Raw genomic sequence first — 27,661 nt, 5'->3', positions numbered from 1 at the left:
GGGTTCTCAATACTGACACCTGCTCTATTTATACTTCTCTGGCTTTAAAAGAACCATTTTGGACAGGAAGCTGCCCCCTCCCCACTCCTGACCGTGGCTTTTTTCCAGAACGTCAGCACCCCCCACCTCTCTACCTCCTGCCCCTGGAACAATCCAGAGAAGGATTGCTGGGTGGAGGAGAAGAAGAAGAAGAAGGGAAGGATATAGTTTGCGTATGTGTGTGTGTGTGTTGTTGGAGATTGGCTGAGGGGGGGTTAAAGATTAGCCATCCCACCTTGAGTGAACTTGGGTCGTGCCAGCACGTGTGCTTTAGTCAACCACAGCCCACACACAACCTGTAGACTCTCACCCACTAAAGCGCGGGTATGTAAACGCATACACGCAGCAGCTGGAAATGTCTTCTAAAATGTTCTGTAGTATAATCCCAACATCTCACTTCAAAATGTGGCCAAATAGACCCCCCCAACACACACACGCACCACACACAAACATCTTGGCATTGATCACACAGGTCTCAGAATTAAACTACCCAGAATGCATCCTGACAGGATGTCCTGTTGGCACGATGCAGGGGTGGGTGGGTCAAGAGGTTTCTGTGGTTAAACATTCATAGCAGTACCCCCACAGCTAAAACATGGCCCCGGCACATCCACACGCAACTCTTCAAACTTCTTTGGAAGATAAATTTAACGTCTGTGGTTGCGGATCAAAAACACACACCTATGAAGTTAGACATGACGACACATTTGTTATACTCTCAGTTATCAGTTATTTGTTCTAACGCTCAGGTTCATCTTTTAAAAAAGAAGACGATTACTGATTTGTCTTTGCTTTCCTGTTGACTTTTGGAGACGCGTTTTTCCTTTCATATCAATGACCGCATACAGCTTGTTTTACTCTACTTGTTCGGTGCCGAAAAAAATCAATAATACCAAAATCTGTGTCAAACACGATTTTTTAAATAGTATTTGCCTTGCAAGCACACCTCACTATAACCATTCTATTTTTGCTTACCTATCACTTACCTTATCTCATTTTAACTACTCAGACACATTGCTGTGCGCGCCCGTGCGTGTGTGTGTCTGTGAGTGAGTGTGTGCATGTGTGTGTGTCTGAGAGAGAGAGAGACAAAAGACAAAAAATATCAAGATAATGAAAGCACAACATGAAAGAACGTTACTACAACTGGATTTTGACTCTTTGTTATGCTCGATAGAAGGTAGGCAGCACAGAAGGTGGGTATTGTGTAAAGTTAAATGTGGGCTGCATTTATTTACTTATTATTTACTGGGAAATTGATGCAATGTAACGGTTTATTAGCAGTTAGCAGCTACACTTTGAAGTGCACACGTGGATGTCTGTCGTGAAGACACACATAGCCGTGTGGTTTTTAATGCACTTTGGTCCTGTGATTTCTAAGTGGATTTAAAGGCATTTCTTTTTGATGGATTATCAATAATGATGATAGAATGAGTAAGAAGTAAGTTGCCCTGTATCATGCCTGGGTGTGCAGAACATGCCCATCATTCTGCACAGGTTTCAGAATTGCTCAAGGTGTTGCAAGATAACTGACAGGGTCATAGTGTTACAGTTAAAATTAAATTTGGGAACTTCTGATCCTAATTTGCCACAATAGGAACTTATTTACTGTAAATCCATTCTCCTTATACGGTAACATTTTTTCACACATGAAATGCTCCATTTGAATAAGTTCAAGGTGCTGCTGTGCAGAAGGCCAGGCACAGGACAAAACTGCGTAAGAAACATGACAAACTATAATTTCACTTGTAATTAACTTGTTAACTTGCAATTTAATGTTAAAAACAAATTGCTTTTACACATGAGTGATTGCTCCTGCTTCCACTCTTTGATGGAGGATCCATGACAAAGCGCCTGATTTAGACACATGAGATGTGATGTGATGTGCGCTAGGATGCCTCCCTCCTCCAGTGATCTGATATCCAGTAATGGTCCTTGTAGTCAGTGAGCCTGGATAACACTGCTAGCTCATGGTGTGTGACATGGTACCCAAAAATTACCAAGAGTTAGTCAAGCACAAGCAGGGAGGATACTGATACTGAAGTGTGGGGGAGAGCGAAAGAGGGGCAAATACGTACGCCGACATAGTGACGGACATGTAGAAGCAGAAGCTGCAACTTTAGGAAAGAGTTTAACCTTAAAATAAAGTACTTTACAGTAAGTTCATCAAGTCAAATGCATGCGCTCTCTTTCTCTCTCATTTTCAGTCAATGTGAAGTTCCTCTTTCCCAGTCTGTTTATTTTAGAAAGGTGGCTTTGTTCTATTTACTGTACCCACTCCCTCAGCAGCCTCTACCCCTGTCCGACCAGTTAGAAAAGGGGAGCGATGAGGAAGAGGAGGGGGAGGAGGGCATGATGTTTGGACAAACGGACAACCCGAACAGGATATAGAGGTCTACAGCCTGTGGGTGTGTCGGTTTGGCTGTGACACAACTCGCACACAAACACTCAAGCGTGCACACGCACAAACACACACACACACACACAATCGTGGGAGTGTTCCCGCTGGAGGGCAAAGTCTCCCTTCCTCTTACACATTCATTCTCTCTTTTTCCCTCCTTCCCTTCATTCCCCCTTTCCGCTGTCACACTCCTCTACACCTCCTTCCTTTAGACCTTTCTTTCTCCTTCATCCCTCTTTCCTTCTCTTGTGACACCCCCCACCTCCCACCCCTCTGCCTTTCTTTCAAAAAAAAAAAAAAAAAAAGGAAAAAAGAAAGTGTTAAAGATACAGAAGAGTTGGCCAACAGCAATGAGAAACTAGGAGGGAGAGGCCAAAATCACCACAGGGGACAATTATGGCTTGGGCTGTGTACGTGTGTGTGTTTGTGTGCGGTTCTTTTTGGGTTTGATAGTTACAGTGACGTTGTTGAAAACAGTCCTGGAAGCCACTATCTGTCCTTCACAAATATTCTTCCCTTCTTCTCTCCTCTATCCCTCCTTCCCTCCGTCTGTTTGGACCTTTTTTAACCATCCTGTCAATTTACGCTGTCACTTCTGTTTTCATTCATCTCGTACACTGGAGCTACAGCCACTTCTTGTGCCGTGCGTTTGTGTGTGTGTGCGCGGCCGTGTGTGTGTGTGTGTGTGTGTGTGTGTGTGTGTGTGTGTGTGTGTGTGTGTGTGTGTGTGTGTGTGTGGTTTCAGATTGAGTACATGGGCTTCAAATAAAGGCAGAGCTGTGGGTTAAACTTCCTCCTCATCAGCAGGATCTGTGTCAGTTTGTTTGCTTGTGTAAAACCAGAATTTCCAGGTTAGGTTCCAAAAGTTTAAAAAAGCAAGAAGAAATGCTAGTGCATAGTCACATTTGTAATAATGCAAATAATTCAATGATACCTTTTTGTAATAAAGGTTTTTTTTAATTAAAATCTTGTACTTGCTTGAATTGCTGTAGTGTTTGAAAGGTGCTACAGTGGGGCAAAAAAGTATTTAGTCAGCCACCGATTGTGCAAGTTCCCCCACCTAAAATGCTGACAGAGGTCAGTAATTTGCACCAGAGGTACACTTCAACTGTGAGAGACAGAATGTGAAAAAAAAATCCATGAATCCACATGGTAGGATTTGTAAAGAATTTATTCGTAAATCAGGGTGGAAAATAAGTATTTGGTCAATAACAAAAATACAACTCAATACTTTGTAACATAACCTTTGTTGGCAATAACAGAGGTCAAACGTTTACTATAGGTCTTTACCAGGTTTGCACACACAGTAGCTGGTATTTTGGCCCATTCCTCCATGCAGATCTTCTCGAGAGCAGTGATGTTTTGGGGCTGTCGCCGAGCAACACGGACTTTCAACTCTCGCCACAGATTTTCTATGGGGTTGAGGTCTGGAGACTGGCTAGGCCACTCCAGGACTTTCAAATGCTTCTTACGGAGCCACTCCTTTGTTGCCCGGGCGGTGTGTTTTGGATCATTGTCATGTTGGAAGACCCAGCCTCGTTTCATCTTCAAAGTTCTCACTGATGGAAGGAGGTTTTGGCTCAAAATCTCACGATACATGGCCCCATTCATTCTGTCCTTAACACGGATCAGTCGTCCTGTCCCCTTGGCAGAAAAACAGCCCCATAGCATGATGTTTCCACCCCCATGCTTCACAGTAGGTATGGTGTTCTTGGGATGCAACTCAGTATTCTTCTTCCTCCAAACACGACGAGTTGAGTTTATACCAAAAAGTTCTACTTTGGTTTCATCTGACCACATGACATTCTCCCAATCCTCTGCTGTATCATCCATGTGCTCTCTGGCAAACTTCAGACGGGCCTGGACATGCACTGGCTTCAGCAGCGGAACACGTCTGGCACTGCGGGATTTGATTCCCTGCCGTTGTAGTGTGTTACTGATGGTGACCTTTGTTACTTTGGTCCCAGCTCTCTGCAGGTCATTCACCAGGTCCCCCCGTGTGGTTCTGGGATCTTTGCTCACCGTTCTCATGATCATTTTGACCCCACGGGATGAGATCTTGCGTAGAGCCCCAGATCGAGGGAGATTATCAGTGGTCTTGTATGTCTTCCATTTTCTGATGATTGCTCCCACAGTTGATTTTTTTACACCAAGCTGCTTGCCTATTGTAGATTCACTCTTCCCAGTCTGGTGCAGGTCTACAATACTTTTCCTGGTGTCCTTCGAAAGCTCTTTGGTCTTGGCCATGGCGGAGTTTGGAGTCTGACTGTTTGAGGCTGTGGACAGGTGTCTTTTATACAGATGATGAGTTCAAACAGGTGCCATTCATACAGGTAACGAGTGGGGGACAGAAAAGCTTCTTACAGAAGACGTTACAGGTCTGTGAGAGCCAGAGATTTTCCTTGTTTGAGGTGACCAAATACTTATTTTCCACCCTAATTTACGAATAAATTCTTTACAAATCCTACCATGTGAATTCATGGATTTTTTTTCACATTCTGTCTCTCACAGTTGAAGTGTACCTCTGGTGCAAATTACTGCCCTCTGTCATCATTTTAAGTGGGGGAACTTGCACAATCAGTGGCTGACTAAATACTTTTTTGCCCCACTGCATATAAAAAAAAAACTCCTCTTGCCTTGCCTCACTGCAGTTTGAAAGCAGTTCCTCCTGATTTTACACTCCACTATTCAATACAATTCATATAATCATCCCATGATGATAACACATGTGCTATTACATTTCTAAACACAAATCAGTGCTAGCGCCATAAAAAATACCCAACATGATTCATAATTCATACTAAAATGTTCATTTCTAAATTTTCTCACTCAGTTACAATAAATGCAATATAATATATTGTTATAAAAGAGCAGCAGGACCTATAAATGGCCTGCTTTTAGTTGCTGTGTGACTTCTTTCACATGTAAACACACATCAGGGAAAAGCTGCAGAGAGAAAAAAAACAAGTGATGTCACACTGTTGGTGGTTTGTCAGAGGTTACAAACACAGGCCAGTCTTTCCTTTCCCAAGTGTCTATATTCATTATTTTTGTATTAGCATTGCCTTTCTGTGTAACATCGATGGGTTTTTCTCTGACGAACTTACGGCGACATATTTCTCCTGTTAGAACAGCGGTTAGCCCAGAATTGACGTCAGGACTCCAGGTCTCTGTATCCTCTGTGCCTTGCTGTCCCTTAACATAGTTTGATAAAAGGAGGCCACAGTCTCCTTTTGTTCCCGTTGTCTCCCACTCTTCCCCAACTCCTTTGCCCCAGATCACCTGCCTGCCCACACTCCTCATTGTTTCCACCTTCCTCTGCCTCTCGCCTCGCAACTTTTTCCTCCTCGCTACCCTCATGCTCCAGCAGCAGCATGCAAACAATAACTTCATCTGATCCACTTAATCTCCTCTCTATCTTTTTTTCTGCCCCACCCCCAAAACCTTCTTTCTTATATGTCAGTAAATCTGAATCTGAATTGGGTCACGGGCTTGTTTCAGGTGGGCCCCAGCAACTGTACCCGTATCTTTTTTTTCCCTTCATCAAATCCCCCAGTTGACACTACACCTCGCCTGAGTGACCATAAAAAAAAGGTTAAACCTCTCTGATAAAGTCAGAGTGAATGAGAAATTAGGCAGTGGAACATGGTGGTAAATATGTAAGTGAGCATGTGTTTGAGGAGGGCACAAAGAGATAGAGAAAAGTTTGTATATGGTGGAAATGTAATTGTGACCCTGGCTTTTTTTTTTCTTTTCCCCTCTGTGTGGTTAGACTGTTTGGCCTTCCCGTAGTTTATCTAGCCTCAGAGACATCCAACTTCAAGTTTTAGTTTTGTGTGTCTTTGTAGATGTGTGTGTGTGTGTGTCTGTGTGCTGTACAGGAAAGAAGAAAGCGAGCAACGGGGGTGAGAGGTAGATTTGATAGCGGAGGACACCCAGACCCTTCTTCCCTCTCTCCCCCTTCATACCCCTCTGTTTAGACCTTGATAAGTGGAGCCGAAGTCTGTGGGGGTTAGGGATTCCTGTCTAGCACAAATGCATGCGTACACAAAGACACACACACACATTGGGATCCGCCCGCTCCACATTCCTGTGTCCGACTAAGGAAGCAGCCTAGCCGTCTTCCCCTCCACTCCCAAATTATCCCCTTCTTCTAAAATCACTACATACTTATCACACACACCTCTTTACCTCTCTCTTCCATTCTGACTCATACATACCTCCTCTATCTTTCTCCATCCTTCCACTGAGCCCGGTGCAAACAGCATGTCTAATCATCTCACAGTGAGCGTAAAATGTTTTACTAGAACAAGTGAAAAAGATCTGGTGGTACAGTGACATAATGTCCCTGTTTTGCAATGCAAACACAAGTTCAGATTATGTCTTGCATCACTCTTAGGATTGCTTTAATAGAAGCCGAAAAACACCAAAATCACTATAAAAGCTTACTGTATGGCCAAATATTAAGTCAAATTGACCTCTCACAGATTTTCAGGTATTTCTGCCACTTACCTATCACTCTGTTGCAGTGGGGTTTCTTTGTCTCATCTCTCACTGCTCACCTCTCTTTTTATTCATTCCACTCTTTTGTGTCCTTCTTCTGCTGTCCAACTCTGTTTATATATTTTGCCCCCTTTCTCTCTCCCCCCTCGCTTTATTCCTCCCTCCCTCCCTTTCAAGGGTGGGTTACAGGGGTTAGGAAGAGGTCATGTGGTCTCACGCTGCCCTTTCCTCTAATGGCTTCTTAATGAGAAAGAGAGAGCGAGGGAGAAGCAGGGAGAGAAGCGCTTTTGAGAAGTGGGGTGAGATATCAGCAGTTCTGCTTGGGGTACTGACTCAGTGTGTGCATGTGTGCGCGTGCGTGTGTCTCTGTACGAGGCTGTGCGTACAGCTGAACATGTATTTGTGCGCGCACATAGTCTGCGCTACTTGACCGACCCTTGCTCCATTTGAAGGCCTTTCCTTGCTCTCTGTTCCTCTCTGGGGAAAGAGGAAATGACACGTTTGTAGCCTCGAATAAGCTCTGCAGCTCATCACGCGCAGTGTCCACTGGGTCTGGCACGGGGATGGGTGGGAGATGTTTTGGAGGTGAGGGAGGAGGGTAGTGCGGGTGGGGGGCTGGGCTGGGGTGGGGTGGGGGCTCTTTAATTTGCACAGCTTCTGCTGATTTGATCATAAGCAATTAATCTCAATGGCTCAGCTCGGGTGCAGTGGGGGAAGAGAAATGAACACAGTCCTCTTTATGCAGGCGTCCCTTGCTCTGGTTTTCCCCTCCGTCCATGCAGTGTGATTTTTACACTTCTTATCCCTTATATTTGTATCATAGAGGGAACAAGCTGTGGGGATTCTGCTGTTGCGGTCGTTCCCATGTCGTCCCTTGTGATTTCCCCTGCAGAACAACCCCAGCAAATTTTGTCTTTGCAGACAAATATTAGTACTAAATCCCCTTTTTTTCCCCTTTTTTCACAATCTGGTTTGAAAAGCTTTTAATGAGTCTAAGGTTAGCAAACATATGAATCACTTATATGGATTAGCAAAATTTTGAGTCAAGTATAAAAATACAAGTTGATACTTGGAAAGCCAAACTTGGATTTGCACAGTTAGTGTGTAATCAGCTCCACGCTGGTTACAGCACCACAATTCAGAGCTGCATTAGGACAGATAATCGTCGATTTTGGTTTTCAGACTGCTGACAGGCTCGTGGAGTAGTGCGAGGTTCAAGGTCCAGATCTGTCGTGATTGATCTTGAGATCCATCTAGCTTTTATCAGCTCAGGAGTGACACAGATCCCCCCTGATCCACTAGCACCAAGCTTGCAGCTAGCACAGGTGTATATGCTCATATATAGCTCATCTGTTGCGCTTCCTTCTCCTGTTTAACCCTTTGCTCTGTTCCTTCATTTTCATTCGTATGTCTGTATATGAGCCAAACAGTGATTCCCTCACTCTCCCTTTCTCTGCAGTCACCGTGCCAGCTTTCCATCTCCCTCTATCTTCCTCGCCCTTGCTTTTTCCTCTCCATGGCACCATACTCCTCCCATGCTGAGGCCAGAGCTCTCTGCCGCCATTGTTGGAGGCAGGTTGCCAAGGATACAAGCACAGAGGCACAGTCTTAATGTTATGAGATGGGAGAGATGAGCAGAGAGAAGGGAAGAGGGGCAATAGCCTCTCTGGTCACTGGGCAGCTCCACAGCAAGCTAATGCTCTCCAGAGTACATGTAACTCCCTATGCTTCCCACTTTGTGAAGTGTTCCTGTGTGGATGGAGCACAGTGACACTGGTGGGTTGTGGAGTAACTTTTGTTCTGGTCGCCCGCTCCCCGCTCACCTGTTGTGATTGTATTGTATGACTGCAGTGCATGTGTTGTGTTGTGTGTTTGCACATTTGTCAGGCAGTCACTTGGTGGGAGCATTCGAGCTGCCGTTCTTTGGATATAAAACATTAACCAAATGAATTTAAATGCAATTGTCTGCACACAACCGAGTGCTAAATTTGAAGAAATCTAAAAACATTAAATAAGAGTCTCTGTACACTTGGGTCCAGTGCAAATGATTTATTAATGATTTTTCGTTAATCAGGTGTTTTGAATTATTGGTTTCATGACTAATTGTTTCTGAAATGAAATGAAATAATCATATTGTTGTAATTTTAAGTAGGTAAGTAGGCAGTGGTATCTGTAATCAGTTCCAGAAACTTCCATCACAACTATGTGGTGAGTTTGTGGAAAGGTGAGATATTTTTAAGAAAATATAATATACCATTTTTCCTCACCACTGAACTCTCTTGAATATGTGGACATTAATATGCCATTTATCTCATTTATAGTTCCACAACCTGCTCCAGGATGTCCAGCTGGAAATATTTTTGACATTTGCCAACTTTGTTTGCTTCTTAAACTTGTCTTAAATTTATTTCCACCGAGCAGTAAAAAGATTATACCGGCTGGATAGTTAGACTTGAGCTTTTCTGTTGGTCAGTGTGAGTCAAATATTGTGTTAACCCACACACCAGTAACCCACAGGCTATACCATCCCCACCCTGAGTGTTTGTCATTTTCCTCCTCCACTTTCCATTATCCCTCCTCTCAATATCTCCGTGTCCCAACTCACCCTTCAAAATACAACCCTGACTGGGCTGGACGGGGGCATTGGAGCCGGGTCCTCTCCCATGTATAAATCCAAGACATAACCTCTCACTCTTTCTCAATCTCTCGATCTCGCTCTCTCTTTTTGCTCTTAGCACAAAGCCCTGCGTGTCTGCCTTCCTTCCCCACCCAGCATTCTTTCCCCATGCAGACCTCTCCCCCGCTCTCTTTCGTTCTCTCTCTGTCGACTTCCCTCCTGCCCGCCAACTCACTCAGCCTCACCCTACCTTTCATTAGCCCACTCTTTATCTCACGCACTTACTCGGATCGCTCTCTCTCTTTCCCTATCTCACCAGCTTGTACACTCCCCGCTCTCTCTCTCTCTCTTTTTTGTCTACCCCCTCAGTTGCTTTGGCTTTTTTGTTTCTGATATATCTTCATTTATTTCTCTCTCCCTCTCTTTCCCTGCTGACCCTATTATTTTTATATTCCCTCTCTCTCTCTCTCTCTCTCTCTCTCTCTCTCTCTCTGCCATCACTCCCCCTCTCTCCCTCTCTCTACCTCCCTCCCACTCCTCTCAGTCCCTCTAAGCTGCATTAACTCCCCAGATTACCTTGAGCCCTGCAATCCTCCATCCCCCACGCACTCACCCGCTCTTCTTTCCCTCCCTTCCTTCAGTCATTCATTTGCTCACTCAGACTACGTCCACAGCTAATTTTGACAGTGTGGATAAACAACTGCTTTGTGGCATTTTGTGAAGATCTCTGTCCACGCTCAAACACTTAAACTGTAGAAAAATAGATCTCTAGTCCACTGGCCTTAACAGAACTGTGCCTCACTGACTTGTGTTAAGGAAAGAGGCATACACAGCCGTCTTTAAGATACAATTTCTTTTTCTAATTTAGATATTTTTCTCTTTCTACTGTCCAAAAATTAGCCAAGTAAAAAAAAGAACAGTGATCACAGACCATCAAAGATGAGTCAGATGTGAATACTTAGTTAGGCCTTCTGTACACACAGAGGTCCTTCAAGCCAGTAGTTTTACAAAAGCAAATTAACGATAAAGGCTCATCAAAATGCTTCAGAATTCAGCCTTTTAGAATTATAAATGAAACGAAACTCCACTATGGTGAGCATTCAAATCAACAGAAAATTGCCTTTTGAGCCTTACAGCGTTTAACCGGACGTGTAAAAATGTATTCGGTCATGACCACTGTAGTCAAAAGAAAATTCGTATTTCTATCTGTATTCATTCATATTTAACTATAAAGCTCTGTTTTCAGGTGCATATGTAGAAAGCGTGAGGCGAGAATGCTGGCAGCAAGACCGCATCACAGAACCGACTTTAAGTCTGAAACAAGATCAAAGGAGTTACAGGAGAGGGGGTGGGTTGCAAAGCGGCTTGGAGACAGCAACAAAAGCAAGCCTAAACAGCATGGCCTAAATGAGATTTTCTAATTGGATGTGTAGAAGGATATCAGCTGAGCCATAACCCCATGTCAGCTGACAATGATATCCTCCACCAGCTGGGATTGTTTGACTGAACTGACGCTACCTTTTACCTGTATGTCATTAGAAATCTCTGATACTAGTGGTTCACATACTTTCCATTATGCTTTTACTGGTGGATGAAAGTCCTGTGCATACCAGCATTTAAAAGGGCAGGAAAAGGGACATCAGGTCATTACAAAAAAAGTGCTGCTCGTATGCTGTGTTCTGACATTTTTTTTATTGAATCTATTCTGTCAGAATACAGATTGGTCCACAAAAGAGCAGACAGGTGCGAGGCAGAAGTTAAAGGTACAAATATATTTAGTGTGTTTAAAGAAAGTGTATTAAATGACAGACAAGGTCATTTCCATTTTAAAGGGAAGCATGTGACTAAGTAGATATAAAATGCATGCCAGGGTTGTCACTTGTATACGTAGAAAAACGTGGCACCTAAGAAACAGAGCATGGAGCCCTGCCCTATGTGTGTTTGGCATTGCAAAAGTTTGCAATTCAACCATGACATTTTCCTAACACTAACTACATCATTCATCAAGCTCCATTATCAACCTCAAGAAGAAAATCAAACTGTGAGTAAAAGTGACACTTAAGAGGACCTGGCTGAGAGTCATTTGTGTTTGTGCCACTGCCACAACTTACATGGGAGGCTTCAGAAGGTACGAGCTAAACCTCCCATATGGACGCTAACAAGCAACCAATCTGAATATTTAGTCTGAGAACTTCTTGGAACTTAGAGCACTGATCCATTAAGGATCAAGCAAATCCAACTGTTCTCATTTGGACAGCTTATTCTTCTTAAGTCACTCCCTGTTGAATGATGTGATCTACAATGCTCAGCTCAGTGATATTTATATAACACGTAAGCCACAGAAAGGAAACGGTAAGCGAGAATAAGTGCAAAAGAGGCTGGCCGAAGTGTTAGCTGTTAGCTTGACACCTGCGGGTAGGTGGGCCTACGGATGTGTCGATGAATTGTGCTGCACTGCTTTGAAGTGTGACCGCCATTTTAAAAAGGGATAAATCCTACCTAGAAATACACGTATATCCCCCTCGTGAATACAAATGCACTGGAAAAACACTTGAGGAGGTTAACCGTGGCCAGATATTGCACCGTAGCCAGATTACGTGAGATCACATCCTGATTAATTCTGCCCACATGCTTGCATCTTGTGGTTGTTTAGCATTGCCGTCTTCATGTAGACACGGGCAAAAGCACAGAGAAAGGCAAGCGTTTTCAAATTTAGCTGGCTTTCCGTAGCCTACTCTCACACTCGCTCGTTCGCCCCCACCGTCACCACCCAACCCTCCCTCCCGGAGCCTCTGTAACCTCCCCCTCACCTCTCCTCGCTTCCCCTTCACTCACCCACCCACCCACGCTCCATCACCCCACCGTCCACCTCTCACCCCACCACTCTTGCAATCGTTGTGCTCCTCTTCTCTTTTCTCCTCTCCTCCCCTCCACCCACACTCTCTCTTTTTCCTCCGAGCCCCCAGCAGTACCACCATCACTACCAGCACCATCATCTCACTCTCTCTCTCTCTTTCTCTCTCCTGTCCTTTACCACTTTCTTCCCTCTGTCCCTCCCTCCTCTAAAGCCTTCAGGCACTGCTTGATTTATGCTTGCCCTCCCTATCCACCTCCCCACCACCACCCACCCACCCATCCTTCCCTATCTCTCCTGGAGGTTGTGGCCCGGCTAGTCCCTAAAAACAACAGAGAAAGAAAGCAACAGCGAGAGAGAGAGAGAGAGAGAGGATAACAACCTCTTTTACTTTCCATCCTCCCTCCTTTTTAACCCAGCATTTTTTTCATTCTCCTCTCCCACACTGCTTTTTAAATTGCCTCTGAATTCTTGAGCTGTTTTAGTGCCTCACTCCCCCTTCTTAGCTGAAATTACTTTTTTACCCTCTCAAACTCTGGCATGCTGAGGAAGCAAGTTCCACCTTCCCTCCCCTCTTTGTCCACTCGAGGACAAACAGGCACTAATCACAGGTTCAGCGTACGAAACTGTTTGTAATAAAAGGTGAAGGAGAGACTTTCATTTTCTCATTTGGAAGCTTGACGCTGTGACGGCGGCGCGCGTGTTGCTCACAGTCTTGTGAGCAACACGGCTCTTGTAATGCCTTGTCCTTTTCAACCTCAGGCTGGTCAAGCCATTAACCGGGCCGACTTGGGGCAAGGCTTCTTTCTGTATCCTCCGCTGTCTCTCACGCACACATGCGCACATATATGCATGGAGAGATACACATTGAGAGAGTCTTTCTCCTTTGTTTGCGCTCTCTCATACTCAAACATGCACACAAGCCCTACTTTCTTCTCTGACAGCTCTCTTGTGGTCGTCAAGCCTCAGTAACTCGTTGCTTAACCACCCTGGACTTTTTCTCTCCATTGTGTTTGGTTACTGTCTCTGTTGATTTGAAGGCGGGGTGAGTTATGTGAGTGTGTGTTTGTGACTCGAGGTGTTGAAGGAGCGTGTCCATCATTAGCCAGGTCATGTGCGCTTGAGTGCGAAACCTGTAGAAATCTTTTTGGGGGGAGTTTTGTGCCTTTTTTTCTTTCTTTCTTTTTTTTTTTTTTTTAAATCTATTAGAATCTTTATATTTGGAAAATGGAAACTCCCTCCCAAAACAGTGTCAGGCTTCATTTAGAGAAGAGGGAGGCATTTGTAGCGCGAAACACACACAAACACCCGCCCGCACACACACAATCAGAACAGAAGATCAGAGGTCAAACTGGGTCACCCGACCCTTCCCTCCCTTTTCAGGCCTTCTCTCTCCTCCTTTTTACTGCGTCAAAGTGTGCTCTCTAGTAACACAACTCCCCTTGTGAAACACACACACACATATCACTTAGATACAGTGCAGCCTCCAACCACAGCGCATAAAACTCTATCTTCTATCCATTAGCCGTAACTCGCTCAATGGATGATAAATTCAGGATTCCTCATAACACATTTGAAGTATAGTTCAGCGCACACCTATTTTATTTCCAAGGCAAGTCTTATTCCTCCTTTGCTTTTTCCCACTCAAGCCCCTGCATAGCTTGCAGCATCGCTCATGCGCGCGCACACGCACCCAAAACACACACATGAACAAAGAGAACCCACCATTTCCATATATTTGTCTCTCTTTTTAAAAGGGGGTTTTATTTAGCATAAATGTTGAAGCCAAGGGTGCCCGGCTACCATGGCAACCAAATTAAACGGAAGATCTCTTCAGAGAGCAGAAATCTAAATTATTCGGACTCTTTTATGAAGGGGAAAATGAAAATTCCCTTCACTGTACAGAGACCGCTGCACTGTAAAGGCAGAAAAAAAGACGAGGAAAATGCTATTGTTTTTTTTTGTATCTGACCACGCAGTTCAAAGCCATATTCCACGCCATTGAAATTCATAGGTTGCCTCATGACAACCGGTACGTTAACACTCAGCATATGTGCACAAAGGAATGATGTAACCACAGGGTCTCTAAAACTCGGGATAAACCTATTGCCTTTGAAAGATACCACAATATGTGTATCTACAAATCCTCAACCAAACCCGGCACATGTATGATGAAATCCATAAGCTGCGCGCATGGGATTAGGTGCGACTGGTTCTGGTGTGGTAAATGATTTTATCTGTAAGAACAGGATGAGGTTTAAGTAAGACAGCATCTACGCAGGCCCGATAAAGCTTACATAAGTAAAGGCGGATTATACCGTATATTGCGATTATTTAGCGAGGAAGCCTGTTTGCGATCAGCTGAATACTAATTTCTAATATCTCCCGCTTAGTCCCGGATATGTGGGTATATCCTCAGAAAAACAGGATATGGCACTGCATGTTGCAGGCAAGGGAAAGTGGCTCACTAATGCATCAAATACAAAAATTCATTTCACACATTTTTCTGTGCAAGACAGAAGTTAGACCGGCATCTGCAAGGAGACCATGAAGCAATCACTCTTCCATAACCCTTCCATTCAATCTACAATGTGTGACTGAAGGATTGTTACTGTATGACTGTGAGGAGTGCGGATATGTTCCATCTGTAGATGCACGTGTCTAAGGGGATGCTGGGAAACCGTTCTGGGGTCATTCACTCACCCAATGAACAGATGAGTGGAAGGAGATAGGGGTCAGAGATGACCCTCTTTTCCCTCTCTCCTTCCATTTGTCTGCCTCTTCTTTCTCCATATATGTGTGTATTTGTGCAAGTGTGTGTGTGTGTGTGTGCTGTTGTTGGCCAACAGCAGATCTATGTTATTGATTGACTCCTGTGGCTGCTGGGCTGCCCACTGAAGGAGGGGGCAGAGCTCTAATGAATTCCTGCACCTCATGCCCTGTGCGCCAACCCCTACACCCCCTCCTTAATTAACTTTGTGTGTGTGTGTGCGGGTGGGACGGGGGTGTGCGTGGATGCACGCATGTGTGTCTTGTGTGTATCATCTGTGCTTCCTCCACAGCTCAACACCCCCGCTTTTACACTCCCTTGCCTTTTTTATTCCTTTATCTCTTTCTACGCTGCCCATGCCTCCTCTTTTTTTCCCTCTTTACTCCCCCTACCCTTATTTTTTTTAATATCTTGTGATACGTTAGCTAGCCGTTTGATGACTACTGATTACTTCGTATGTATATCACTCTCATCTGAGGCGGCCCATCCTCAATATCTCACTCATATCTCTCTACACCTTTCAGATCTATATGTGCAGCCATGCATACAGAACGTGTATCCATCCATCTGATCTGGGATCATTTATCTATCCCGAGTATGAAAAATGACTGACAGTTTCCCTGTGTCTGTGTGTGAGAGAGGGAGAGAGAGAGGGTGGTCAGCATTGACCTAGTAAGCTGAGAAAAAGCTGTATACCCATCGGTATTCCAGACGTGGAGCCAAACTACTGTCTTTGTCACCTTGACTCCCCTGCAGCAGACGGCCACCAGGCTGCACAGGAAACACTTAACACTGCCCAACTGTAGTTAAAATGAACAATAGGGCTATTTTGTTTTCTTGCTTCCATTAAATTTTTTCATGTTTTCTTTCCTCTTTTGCTTCCCCACCCGTTTCTGTTCTCAGTGCCCCCGCATCACCCTAGTTACTGTCCTCACTCTGTTTATTCCCCATTAGCTCTGAGTGTGATTTCAGCTGTCGCTGCATGGGCGCTGTGCAACGGTAAACTTATATATTAGGATGTCAGAAGGTTTCTGTCCAGAACAGTCACACATAATTATGTACACACACCCCTCTCCTTAAGGCAAGACTCAAGTCTGCATTAGCTCTCAGAAGTCTCTGTGTTTGTTTTAGATGTAGACAAGCCATTCTTTCAAAGACTCTAAGCCAGTGATGTGCCTGGTGTGTATTTTTGTCTACTTCTTTGTTGGAGAAAGCAACCTGTCATCAGCTAAATGTCAATTAGGAGGTAATAAAAGTGTGTTTGTGTCTGTATTTGTGTGTGTTTTTGTTTGCGTGTGTGTGTGTGCTGAGCAGAGCTGTCGTCAGCAGTGTGGTCTGACAGTCTTGTAGATCTACAGTGGAACCTCCAGCGACATGTCTACTGCTGACAGCTTCTCTCTGCTTTCAACGAGTCTGATGGCTAAATGCACACACGCGCACACACACACACACACACACACACACACACACACACACACACACACACACACACACTCAAGCACACACGCTCACAGGCATAGCGCATAAACACGCGCGCACACATGGATCACGTCTGTGTCTGCCATTCGGTCTCACACTGTCTCTTTATGATCTCTCTGTATTTTTGTTGACTGGCGATGATGAGGTATGTTAGGGAGTCGAGGAGAGCGAGGGATGAATCAGAGTGGTGACGTGTTGGTAGTCGCTACCAAAAACACTGGGTGTAAACGATGACTTGGCTGAGAGGGTTGAAAGGATTGGTTTAATATGGTGTTTTTTTGTGCTTTCACTCAGGCTGTTATCACTGTCAGGTGAAACCTAAAAGTGTCAACTTTTTTTCTTGTTTTTTGTAGTTTGGCCATCGCTGTTTATCCCCTTTGGAGATGCTTCACAGTGTCAAAAGTGATGGAATTTTCATCCTATAGAGAAACATATAATCCCTCAAATATATTAAAACAGTGCTTCAGTGATTTAAAACACCAGCTTGAGCTTGAATAGCATTTTAACGTCACTCATTTTTAGTTGTATAAGGACACAAGAACCTCACCCGTCTTCTGTTACTTCATCTCTATTCAGGGGCAGACGTGACTGAACCCAACAGCTCAGACAGCCGTGGCGAACGCCTCGACTTCTTCCTCAAACAGGAAGAGCCTCTTGCCACAGAGCCCAGCTTCCTGGGCACCAACGAATTGGAGGAGGCCGGGGGAGGAGCCGGAGGTGGAACAATCTCATCTGTAGCCAATCTGAAGGCAGCGCTGATGAGTAAGAACAGCCTGCTGTCACTGCGGGCTGAGATGATGGGAGATGATAACCCCTTGTTGTATGAGTACCTGCCCAAAGGAGGACACTCCCTGTCTTGTAAGTCACTATTTACTAACACTGCACTCACCCTGATTGTTATACACATACACACACACACACACACACACACCTCAATATAACTTAGACATACACAAATTTTCTACTACTTTATCTTTGACTACCTGCTTACGTAGTCACCTGCGATACATAAAACATATAGGCGTGACTGCTTCTGGCATGCGCCTCCTCTGTTGTAGTACTTTCCCTCATCAGCCACTGTTATCTGGATAACTCTGAATCCCTGTGTGTGCAATTGTGTGTGCATATTGGTGCACGTGTGTGTGTGCGTGTGTGCGTGTGTGGTGCCACTTGAGTGTGTAACCAGTTTGTGTGGTAATGCCAGTGATGACTAGTCAGCAGTGACTCAGTGAGAGAACATTTTGCTGGGATCGCTCGTGCTGTCTCGAGAAAATTTGTTTGGTTTTATGTGACAGTTTCTTTGTGGGTATCAGTGGGTCTACGGCTGTATTTCACCACAGCAAAATAACACAACAGTGCAGCAGCAACTGTTCAGATATTTACTTACCGAATTGCTCCAACTACAATATATAAATCTCTGCAAGCTGTTAGAAGGTCTTTCAAAATGAACAAATACATCCAAACTCACCAAATGTCATAAACAAAGAACACAATTACAGCAAGCAATAAAAAAGTGATCTTCACCTATTTGTTCGCTACAAATCTTTGCTTCTTGTTATATATCTGTGCACGACCGAGCAACCAATAATTATTCTTCTCTTTAAAATCTGATATGCTCAGCTAAATAATAGATCAATAAGCGGCCGCATTGGTGCTTAATTTGTCTGTGTTAACAAGAGATTTTTTTTTCTTTGTTCTGTCAGTTTTTTCTGCCTTCAATGAGGGTGTTAAACTCTGTGTGTGTGTGTGTGTGTGTGTGTGTGTGTGTGTGTGTGTGTGTGTGTGTGTGTGTGTGTGTGTGTGTGTGTGTGTGTGTGTCCCAGTGTGAGCATGCATTTGCTTGAGTCCACGTCCGCGTGGGCACATTTGTGTGCGCGCGCATGTGTGTATTCAACTCGTGTGTTTGTTTCTTTAGCTTTTACAGTCTAGTAATTGGATCTTTTGTCCCGAGTTCTGCCTGTTTTTGTGAGCGGAAGAAAAGCAAAGGAAGGGTACAACTCTGAGCCTAGTCATGTCTTTTCAGTTGAGCCCCACTCACCTACAAAATAAAAGACAGGGCCAAGACTTAATAGACCAAAACACACATTCGCAGTTGCACGCGCTCGCACATGCACGCCACATCACATCGTTCCTTTTGTGTCAGTGTTAAGTGTGTGGGATTGAGATGTTTCTGTTGGCTTAAAGAGGAGAATCGGATGCTGTCACAGCACAGATAGACAGCCTCACAAGCCTCAGAAAAGAGAAGAAGAGGCTTTCTGATACACACTCAGACTTTACAGATACACTCAGCCTTGACTATATGAATAGGGGATTTGGAGAATTCAGAGAATGTTAATCATTTGCTCTGTGCATGGAAAAAAAAACACATTGAATGAGCACTATATCTGTATTTTAGTTGTCACCAAAGAAACCTCAGGGAGGGTTTTGGTTAGCCAAACCCTATTTTCTATTCCCTACACAATAGGGGTTGGGGAAATGGGCCTGTCGAGATGGCCAACATCCTCCCCTCCCTCCCCAGGTCTGTCCCTGTGTCTAAATGAGGACAGAAAATAAACAAACACTGTACCTCAGATTACTGGGCGGAGGATAAGTCTGCCTGGTTTGACAGATCACTGCTCCCTGCCTCCCTCCTTCCATTCAGCCCTTTCCCCTCCCCTCCTCTTGTTCTCCTCCCGCTTCTCCTTCAACCCATCTTAACATCCTTCCTGTCCTTTTTCCCTCCTGTACTCCCCCTCACGCTATCCGTCCCTCCTTTCCTCCATCTATTTCTCCTTCACCCCTCCTTAACACTCATCCCTCACACTCTCCCTCACTCCCTCCCCTTTTGGCCAGCTCTTGCAGTTCCTCCATATTTGTCTCACTCTTGTCTCTTCCCCCCCCTCTTTTACTTCAGCTGTGGAGCATCAAAGCATGTTGGTCTAAAATAGTGGGAAAGTATTGATCTAGGCGCGGAGGAGGCAGAGCAAGGTCACCTGTCCCAATTCCAGAGAGGCTTGCATATAAGCAAAAGGCCTTGACATAGAGCTACCACCTCCCACACCCTTTCATCTTGTTCCTCTTTCTCTCATTCTTTTTTTTCCCCCGACATAACTGACGATTTAATAAACCGGGTTTCTGCTAAACATCCACGCATCCAAAAATAAGATCATACTGGAAATATCTCTCTCTGTATGTAGCAAGTCAAACTGATTCGACCCCCATCTTGTTGACAGGACATGGAATTAAAATGCACAGCTTCTCTTTTTGCTATCCTTTGCATGGGTCACGGACCACATGCCAAAATACAGTGGAATCAGTGTGTATGTCAATCAACCTCCAAAATCCAATTAAGATCAATGGGATTTGGCCCCACTATCCCTCTGTGCGTCAGAGAGTCAATTCCAGACAATGGATTTTGCAAAACCATCCCTGCACACCTGCCCACACTGCCACCATGTACAGGATGTTAGGAACATCCAATTAACTATAGAGATTATACTGACATTATTGAACTTTTCCCTCCATTGCCAGCTCTCATCAATTCACATCTACTTTTAAAAATTGACTCACCTCTGTGCACTAGCTACCATTCATTCAACAGCTACTGCCAAGAGATTTTCAAACTTTATTTATGATTGTGACACAAATTTTGTTCCAAATTTAACAAATGGATCCTATATAGCTTGTCTTCTGGCTCTCTCTCTCTTTTTTTTGGTACTGCAACTGTAAAGGAAGAACAGTGAGGGTTAATTCAAAAAGCAGATGGAAATGAATCTAATCCAGACTTGGATTTTCAAATTGAGTCTACTTTATATATCAACTTTTTTGGATTCAACAGTTCTTACCTGCAAGTGGAGGGATCTAATACGCGGATGTGCACAAAGCTGCCATGAACCCGAACCTGCACGGTCTTTTGTTCATATAGTTTTTCAAATAATAAAAAGTAAACAACACTGTCCAAAGGTTATGACTAGCCATGTGTCATTAAGCATTTTTCCGTGAGGTTACAGAGAGGTAAAATCCAATCCAATCTTGCTATTTTCGCCTAACAAACTTACAGAGCTTTTTAGTTAATTAGTAACCTTGGTCAGTCACCTTCCAGTAATTGCTTCCCTAAAGCCTAAACAGATGTAATAAGTACAGACTCCATTGGGATGGCAGGTGAAAGAAAGGGATGACGATTGTATGTTAGTTCCTATTGAGCCATGTTTAAGTAATGCAATTATTTTACTTTTTTCTTGTCTTTCTTTTTTCTTGCCGCTGTGCAGGCAGTCAGCTGACTGCTATTTGCATACTTTAAAGCTTGCCAGACACAACTGAAATATTAAACTCAGTGATACGACACTGTAATATATTCAGTTACATGTTGCATTTCTGCAAGAGGCTTGAACCAAAACTGATTAACTATTCCATGAAAGCCCTTTCCTGAGAACCGTCTACTGCCAGAACACCATTTGTTAATGAGCTACTCCCTTTCACCTGTATCTCATCCGTTTACTCTCGGTCTCTACTTCCTCTTCGCTGTTAATGCTGTTTCCCCTGTCACTGATGGGGTGGGGAAGAAGAGATGGGGAGTTAAGCATTTGTGTGTGTTCTCAGTGAGTGGGAGTGGGGAGTGTCGGGTGCGGTAGTTTAACATTCCAGGAATCCATCCACGGCCGAGCCTCATGGTTGTGTGATTCTGTCCGTTGTGCAGAGGAGGGCAATGAATGGCTAACCCACTGCATAACTCTGGAGACATTCCCCAAAATGCTGCCCACATTTGCACACGCTTGCATGCGTACACGCACTGTCTAGAGAATCTTGCGATACATTATGCTTTGATTAATACACACTATTAATCAAAGCGAAGAAAGAGAGAAAAAAAGAAATGCGCTCTCAGTACCAGCTAATGGTGATATTAATGTAGCAGAAAAAAGGCTCTGTGTGAATAGTTGTGGAAAGCTAAAGGTTCTGTGAAAAAAATTGAAATTTTATCCAGCGTGTCTTAACTTGTTGCTGGTAAACATCTTACATGGTCGATGTAGTCGTCCTTTACCCTGCGTGCACAAAAAAAAAAAATCTTCACTTGAGCTGCAAGATGGCTCCTCTCCAAAACAATCTCCTTCCACGCTACAGAGGATCCTCAAGCCCTCTCCTTATATGCATTTTACTCACACAACATGGCACATACACACTCACAAAACACACACCCGCTGCCATCCTCTGCGCACGCATGTGGGTGGAAGGAGAAGGAGAGCAGAGGAGCGAAAGAAAAAAAAAGAGAGAGAAAGAGAGAAGAGAAGCCCTAACCCTTTCCCCTTGGCTGGTGGAAAGTGAAACTTCAGAGTTTTTCTTCCTCCCCCTCTGCATAGTGTTTGATAGTGTAGCACTGGCAGCCTCTGTGTGCCCCCCTGCCCACTCTCTCCCGTTGTGTTCTGGTGGCCAGCTGCTTGCAGAGTTGCAGTTGTACGTGAGTGGGTGGGTGAGACTCGTTTCCTGTGCTCCTCAGGGCTCTACTCCAACAACTACTGCAGCACGCTTCGGCCAGGGGCCACGGGGGCCACTATTCATAACAAACAGGGGGCTGGCTCCTCTCCTCCTCCTCTTCCTCTTCTTCCTCCTCATCTTCCACCATCATCATCACCACTACCGCCATCATCATCATCATCAACAACATCAACATCAGCATACTGCCCACCCACTCCACCCACACCACTGCACCCCTCTGAGCTTCGGCCCCTGGAGGCCCCCGGTCTGAGGGCTGGGGCACCCCTGCTGCACTCAGAGAGATTGGACATGGAAGTTGAAGAGGCCCCTGAGGGCCCAGAGCCCTCCACCTTGCCTGAGGTAAGTGTACCAGAGCCTGGCTCAGCTCCAGGGCACAGGCTGCTCTCTGGGCACTGCTACTCCACTCAGATAAAAGTTCTAACAGTGGAGATAAGTATCCAGGGGGCAGCATCACCCTGTTTCTATACACGCACACACCGAAGGGGTTTGAGAGGTGATGGAGGGTAGGAAGTGGCAAGTGATGTGGTGGGAGCAAGCTAGGAGTTTTTGCAAGAAGGAATTGGGGATTAATGGGGATATTACCCTTATTTCAGAGAGAGTTCTTTTTAAAATGTTAGCACATCATTGCTCAATTCCTTTCTGTATCTCATTCTCTTTGTGGAATTTGGCATATTTCCTGCTTCGCTGGAGAAGAAATGCTATTTTTTTCCTTTGTTTGCTCTTTCTTTTCTGTATGCTTTGTTTGCTTTTCTCTTCCTTTCAGATTGCCAGTTCTTCGCTCATGTCTCCCTTCTCAAATAATCTTTTAATATAGTTAGACTTGAATTCACCTTCAAGCCAGAAATGTCTTTGCTCAACATTAGTGGTAATGTAGTCCGTAGTAGTTACATTAGTGATGACACGTCTAGTCACAATGGCAGCGTGTGCTTAGAGATGGCAGATAACAGGCAAGGTAGTGTGATGAGAGTGAGTAGAATCAATACAAGTAGACAATGAGAGGTTTGCTCTCGCAGCCCAGGAGATTGTTTGTTCTTCTCAGTGTGTGAGTGAGAGAGTGGGTGTGTGTGTGTGTGTGTGTGTGTGTGTAAGAGAGAGCATGGCAATATGAGCATGTGTAGCAGTGAGTTTTGTGCCAGTCTATGTGTGTGCGCTGTGTGTGCGGGTGAGCATTTAGGAGCAGCATTTGATTTCAGTGGACCTGCCTCCCAACAAGCCTCCCTATCTCTACGGACAAGCCATCTGTTTGCCCAGTGCATGGTGTTCTGTTCTTAGAGAGGAGGAAGGAGGAGGAGTGTAGGGGCTGAGCAAATGGGCGGGGGTGAAGGAATGGCAGGAGCATGGAGTAGAAGAAGAAGAGTGGAGTTTAGTTTAGTTGCCGAAGGAAAGAAAGTGTGGGGACGGGTGTTTAGGTGCACCTTGCTTACACCCAAGAGAGTTTTGAGTTTATGAGTATCTCTCCTGTAATTCATTTATTAACACTGTAGCTCAGCATAACTGTTCATTCTGTGCCCATGAGACAGCTGTAGCATCCAGAAATGATTTACTATTTTTTTCTCTGTTTGCTTTCCAGTTTCAAAGTCGTTGAATAATCATGACCTTGTTTTGCTTTACTTTTTAATTTTCTGCTTCCATGTCTTTGTTTCTCCATTTCTTACAATTATTTTTTAAATAAGCTTGCCTTCACAGCTTGTACCATCTTCCTTCCTCTTGCATGTCCAGACAACATTCCATACAGGCTGTATAAATATGCCTGTGTGACATAACGATATGTTTTGCGCTTACAGGAGGGCACGAAAGACAAAGAAGACACGAAAGAATACAACACAGGTATGGAGTATGCTATAAAAGTTGTCACAATTTAATAGTCGTGATAACTTAAGCTTGTGCTTATTGTACCTCATTATTTCTCTGACTTTCACTCTCACCATCCTTCTCACTATTTCAGCCTTGGAAGGTGACCAGTCTCCTGTCGAGAGGGATCAGATGGGCGAGGGGAGTTGTGCGGGTGGCTTGACTGTGCCTGCGTCAGTGCCCGTGGTTGGCAGAGGGACTAAAGGGCTGCTTGGGCTGGGTGAAGAGGCTGGATTAGGGGAAAGGGTTGTGCCAGAGCACGGTGCCTGGCCCTCACAGGGGTTCGCCTGTTCCCTGTGCAAACGGCTGTTCCGCAGCCTGGAGCATCTCAGGGAGCACGAGTACCGCCACACCCTATCTCTGATGGCCTTGTCCCTTGACTGGCCAAGCATCCAAGGTCCGCACCACCAACCAACCCAGCCCCATCAACATCCGCAAAATCATCCTTTTCCCTTTCAGTCTTTATACCAGCCTGCGGTAGCTGAGCCTGCACCGGCGCGGTACCTGTGCTCGCAGTGCCCCGCCAGCTTCACTCTCAAATCTAATGCGGACCGACACGAGAAGACCATCCACTTCAAGAAGAAGTTGATGCAGTGTGTGTACTGTCTGAAACACTTTAGAGACCGCACAGACCTACACAGGCACCTGTCATCCGTTCACTCCAAAGAGAGAGGGCACACCTGCCCTGCCTGTGCCAAGGCTTTTAGCACCCAGAAAAACCTGGCCACACATGTAAAGGTGTGCTGCCAGGTGGGGTCAGTGCCAGGAGCTATACTGGGAGGCAACATTGGAATGGAAATGTCTCAGGGTGGGACTATAGACCCACTGTGGCGAGTAACGCAACAGATGAAGGTTGACAATCACAATCACAGTATCAATGTGGAAAACTGAGAGTGGAATTACAGGCAGCACGCTACACAATTTCCTACCCATCAGTTAGTCGTGTATCCTCAAATGTGTTTTACGTTCATGCCAAAAAATACTCTGTGGTGTCATCGCAGTAACAAAGTAAGAGTTCCTTTTAAAATCATATGTCTGTTGATTATGGATATAAATATCTAGGGACTTTTTCTATTGCTTGCAAAGTTTTATGTCACTATTTTTTTTTTAATGGTGACTCAAACTGACGACTAATGTGTCAAAACTGCACAACTGCTATGCAAAAAAAAAAGAGAGATACGTTTAAAACAAACCTTTGACTGAAAATATATGTGGTCTTTTTAGACTGAGCGAATAGTTTTAGTGAGCACTGAGTGTACCCATGAACAGGTGAATTACTTTCCACTGCAGTGCCGGGTTGAGAGATTTGGGGGGGGATGGGGGTTTCCACCTCCCCGACCTTAACCACTTGTCTCACTCTCTGTCGCCAGCCACCAGTCTGACTAAACTCTTCTCTCCTTTTTAGGCAGAGAGATCTTTATCTTTCTGTCCACCCCTGCATTAGGGGCACAAAGACATTCAAAGATATCTGCCAGGCATTACTCTGAGTCACAGCCCACACAACCACACCACCTGCAGGAATTTTGTAGCATTGCATCATAAGGACAGAATAAAAACCCAGGCGAGAATATGACTGATGCCAGGGGCAGTACGCCTCAGCTGATAGAAGGAACTGTCATAAAAGAACTGAAACACAGAACAAAAACATTCGATTTGAGAATTTGACCCCAAAATCCACCGCTATTGAGCACAGTATCTTGAACTCAGTGCGACATGACAGCTTTCAGTCAAAGACTGTCATATCGGTACAGATGAGGGGATGTGCTGAACGAGACAAAGCCAGCTAAAACAATAGATCAGTAGCAGCTAGGAAGGGGGGGTTGGGTGGTGTCATTTTCTCTTTCTCTGTCCATCTCTTCTCTCCCAGATCTGTAATTCTTGCAACGGCTGAGTGTGGTTGGAGCTGGACAGTAATTGGTCCTTCACGGCTCCGGCCCCTCTTAACCTCTGACCCCTCATCTGAAGAGGAAGTGGGCAATGAAGGGCAGATTCTGGATGATCTTAGTGATGTCACGGCTGCAGATAGATAATGGTGTGGTTGTGAGCACGGGGTAGAAAATGAGAGATCAAGAGAGACAAGTAGGCAAATGCAGGAGAATAATAAGAGAGGTGGTGGAGGATGTCGATGGGCAGAAGCAGGATTATTGGAATCAGCTTGAACACTGGCTTGAAACCCATTGCTAATGTAAATTCACACCAATTTCTGCCAAAATTTTCGCTCTTTCGTTTACAGCAGGCCTTTAACATGCAACAAGATACTGTCTTGATAAAACCCAATTACAGTAAATAGGTTTATTGTGTATACGCATACTGTGATTACTATGCCCAAAGAGAAGCTATTCACCTGTGTTTACTTCTAATTATCACTTGAGCACACTGAGCTGCAACTTCTTTGTGCTTAGAATAGCAGAACTGGTGTCAATTGGGAATCTGTCCGCTTCCTGTTGTGTGCATATCCTGTGTATATACATGGGGAATTCCTAAATGCCAAATCCTTTCTACCACAGAATCCCACATTTTCAGGTAGCACGCCCTGTCCTAGCCAGCAGCCGGGACAGAGCAGCAGGCTCGCAGAAGTCAGGAAATAGTCAGAGCCAGTCACTGAGTAGAAATGAAAAATACTGAAAGGCTGTTTTTGAGTGCTGTTGCAAAATGTGAAAATACTGAAAGATATTTTGTTCTACATTCTAGATTTTCTCATTGACATCCCTGTGTTGTACAAAAGCTGTACTTTTCAAACAAGATTCTACTTGTAGATTTTATGCTGTAATTAAACTATGATGGAAATTTTTAAACGTTGCTGCCGTTTTTATTCTTCAATGAAGCTATCCGTGTTATGTACACATGTGCACACATACACACACTGCAATATTTCTCTCATTACTTTTGCACTTTAACCAAAAAAACAAAACAAAACTGTTGTGCAGTTCATGTGTATTTGCATGCTTTTTTTGTGATGTGCTTCTTGAATATTTAATCAGAGCAGAAGTCGATTTGCAGATGGAGGTAAATATATTGTAAAAGCTTGTAACCCCTACCGTATGTTTGACTCCCAACTATACGTGATTAGTGTTTGTTGTGTTTTTGTATTCGTAAATCCAATTCCAGTCTCCCCGAGTCATATGCTTTGTGTCAGTGGCTAGAAACAGACAAACACAGAGAAACAGTTTACTTCGATGTCTTTTACCTAAGCTACCACTTAAATCTAGACTTTAAATAAAAGATTCACCAGACCCCGACACAACACTAAGACATGGTATTAATATTTGTTGTATTTTGCCTCCCCTTGTGTGACTCAATATTCCTTCTTTGTGTGGGTGATTTTATTTTCTTGTCATTGTCTGTGTTTGTCTTTCTGTCTGTGTTTTTCGCTGTCCATAGTAGAGACCCTCTAGTGCAACTAAGGCAGACTGGCTGTTGTGTTATGTGTTTATAGTATCTCTTTGCCTTTATTACTTTAGTATAGAGGAAGAGCTGTTGCCAGGGCAACCGTAGCTTTGACGGGGATTGGGGTGACCATGGGAATTGATGGTACATTTCTAGACCATGCCGCTAATTAAATGCAGTAACTAAAAAGTGACATGTTGGTTTATTTAAACAAGCTTCACTCAACCTTCAATTCTTTTTTTCTCTCCCCCTTTTTTCTCTCTATCCTCCCTCCCTTTCTCTCTCCTTTCA

The 27,661-nt window shown here is 44.4% G+C and overlaps 1 protein-coding gene across 3 annotated transcripts in view; it reads left to right on the top strand.

Moving 5' to 3' along the window:
- Positions 1-27,661, top strand: part of zbtb46 (zinc finger and BTB domain containing 46) — a 61,363-nt gene that overhangs the window by 30,432 nt on the left and 3,270 nt on the right. For 2 of the 3 annotated variants that reach the window (XM_085393007.1, XM_085393005.1), the window contains exons 4-7: positions 17,240-17,521; positions 22,134-22,471; positions 23,917-23,959; positions 24,078-27,653. In XM_085393007.1, coding sequence (XP_085249133.1) covers positions 17,240-17,521; positions 22,134-22,471; positions 23,917-23,959; positions 24,078-24,874 — 1,460 coding nt within the window. In that variant the 3' untranslated portion in view covers positions 24,875-27,653. Of the gene's footprint in view, positions 1-17,239; positions 17,522-22,133; positions 22,472-23,916; positions 23,960-24,077; positions 27,654-27,661 lie in introns of those variants that run through there. The other variant, XM_085393008.1, reaches the window with a different exon arrangement.

The sequence above is a fragment of the Rhamphochromis longiceps genome, linkage group LG20, assembly GCF_057381845.1.
Source record: "Rhamphochromis longiceps isolate RC_006_pf linkage group LG20, R_longiceps_female_GT1.1, whole genome shotgun sequence".
In the NCBI taxonomy this organism is placed as follows: Eukaryota; Metazoa; Chordata; class Actinopteri; order Cichliformes; family Cichlidae; genus Rhamphochromis; species Rhamphochromis longiceps.
Note: the sequence above shows the minus strand (reverse complement) of the source record. Positions and strands in the feature narration are given on the sequence as shown.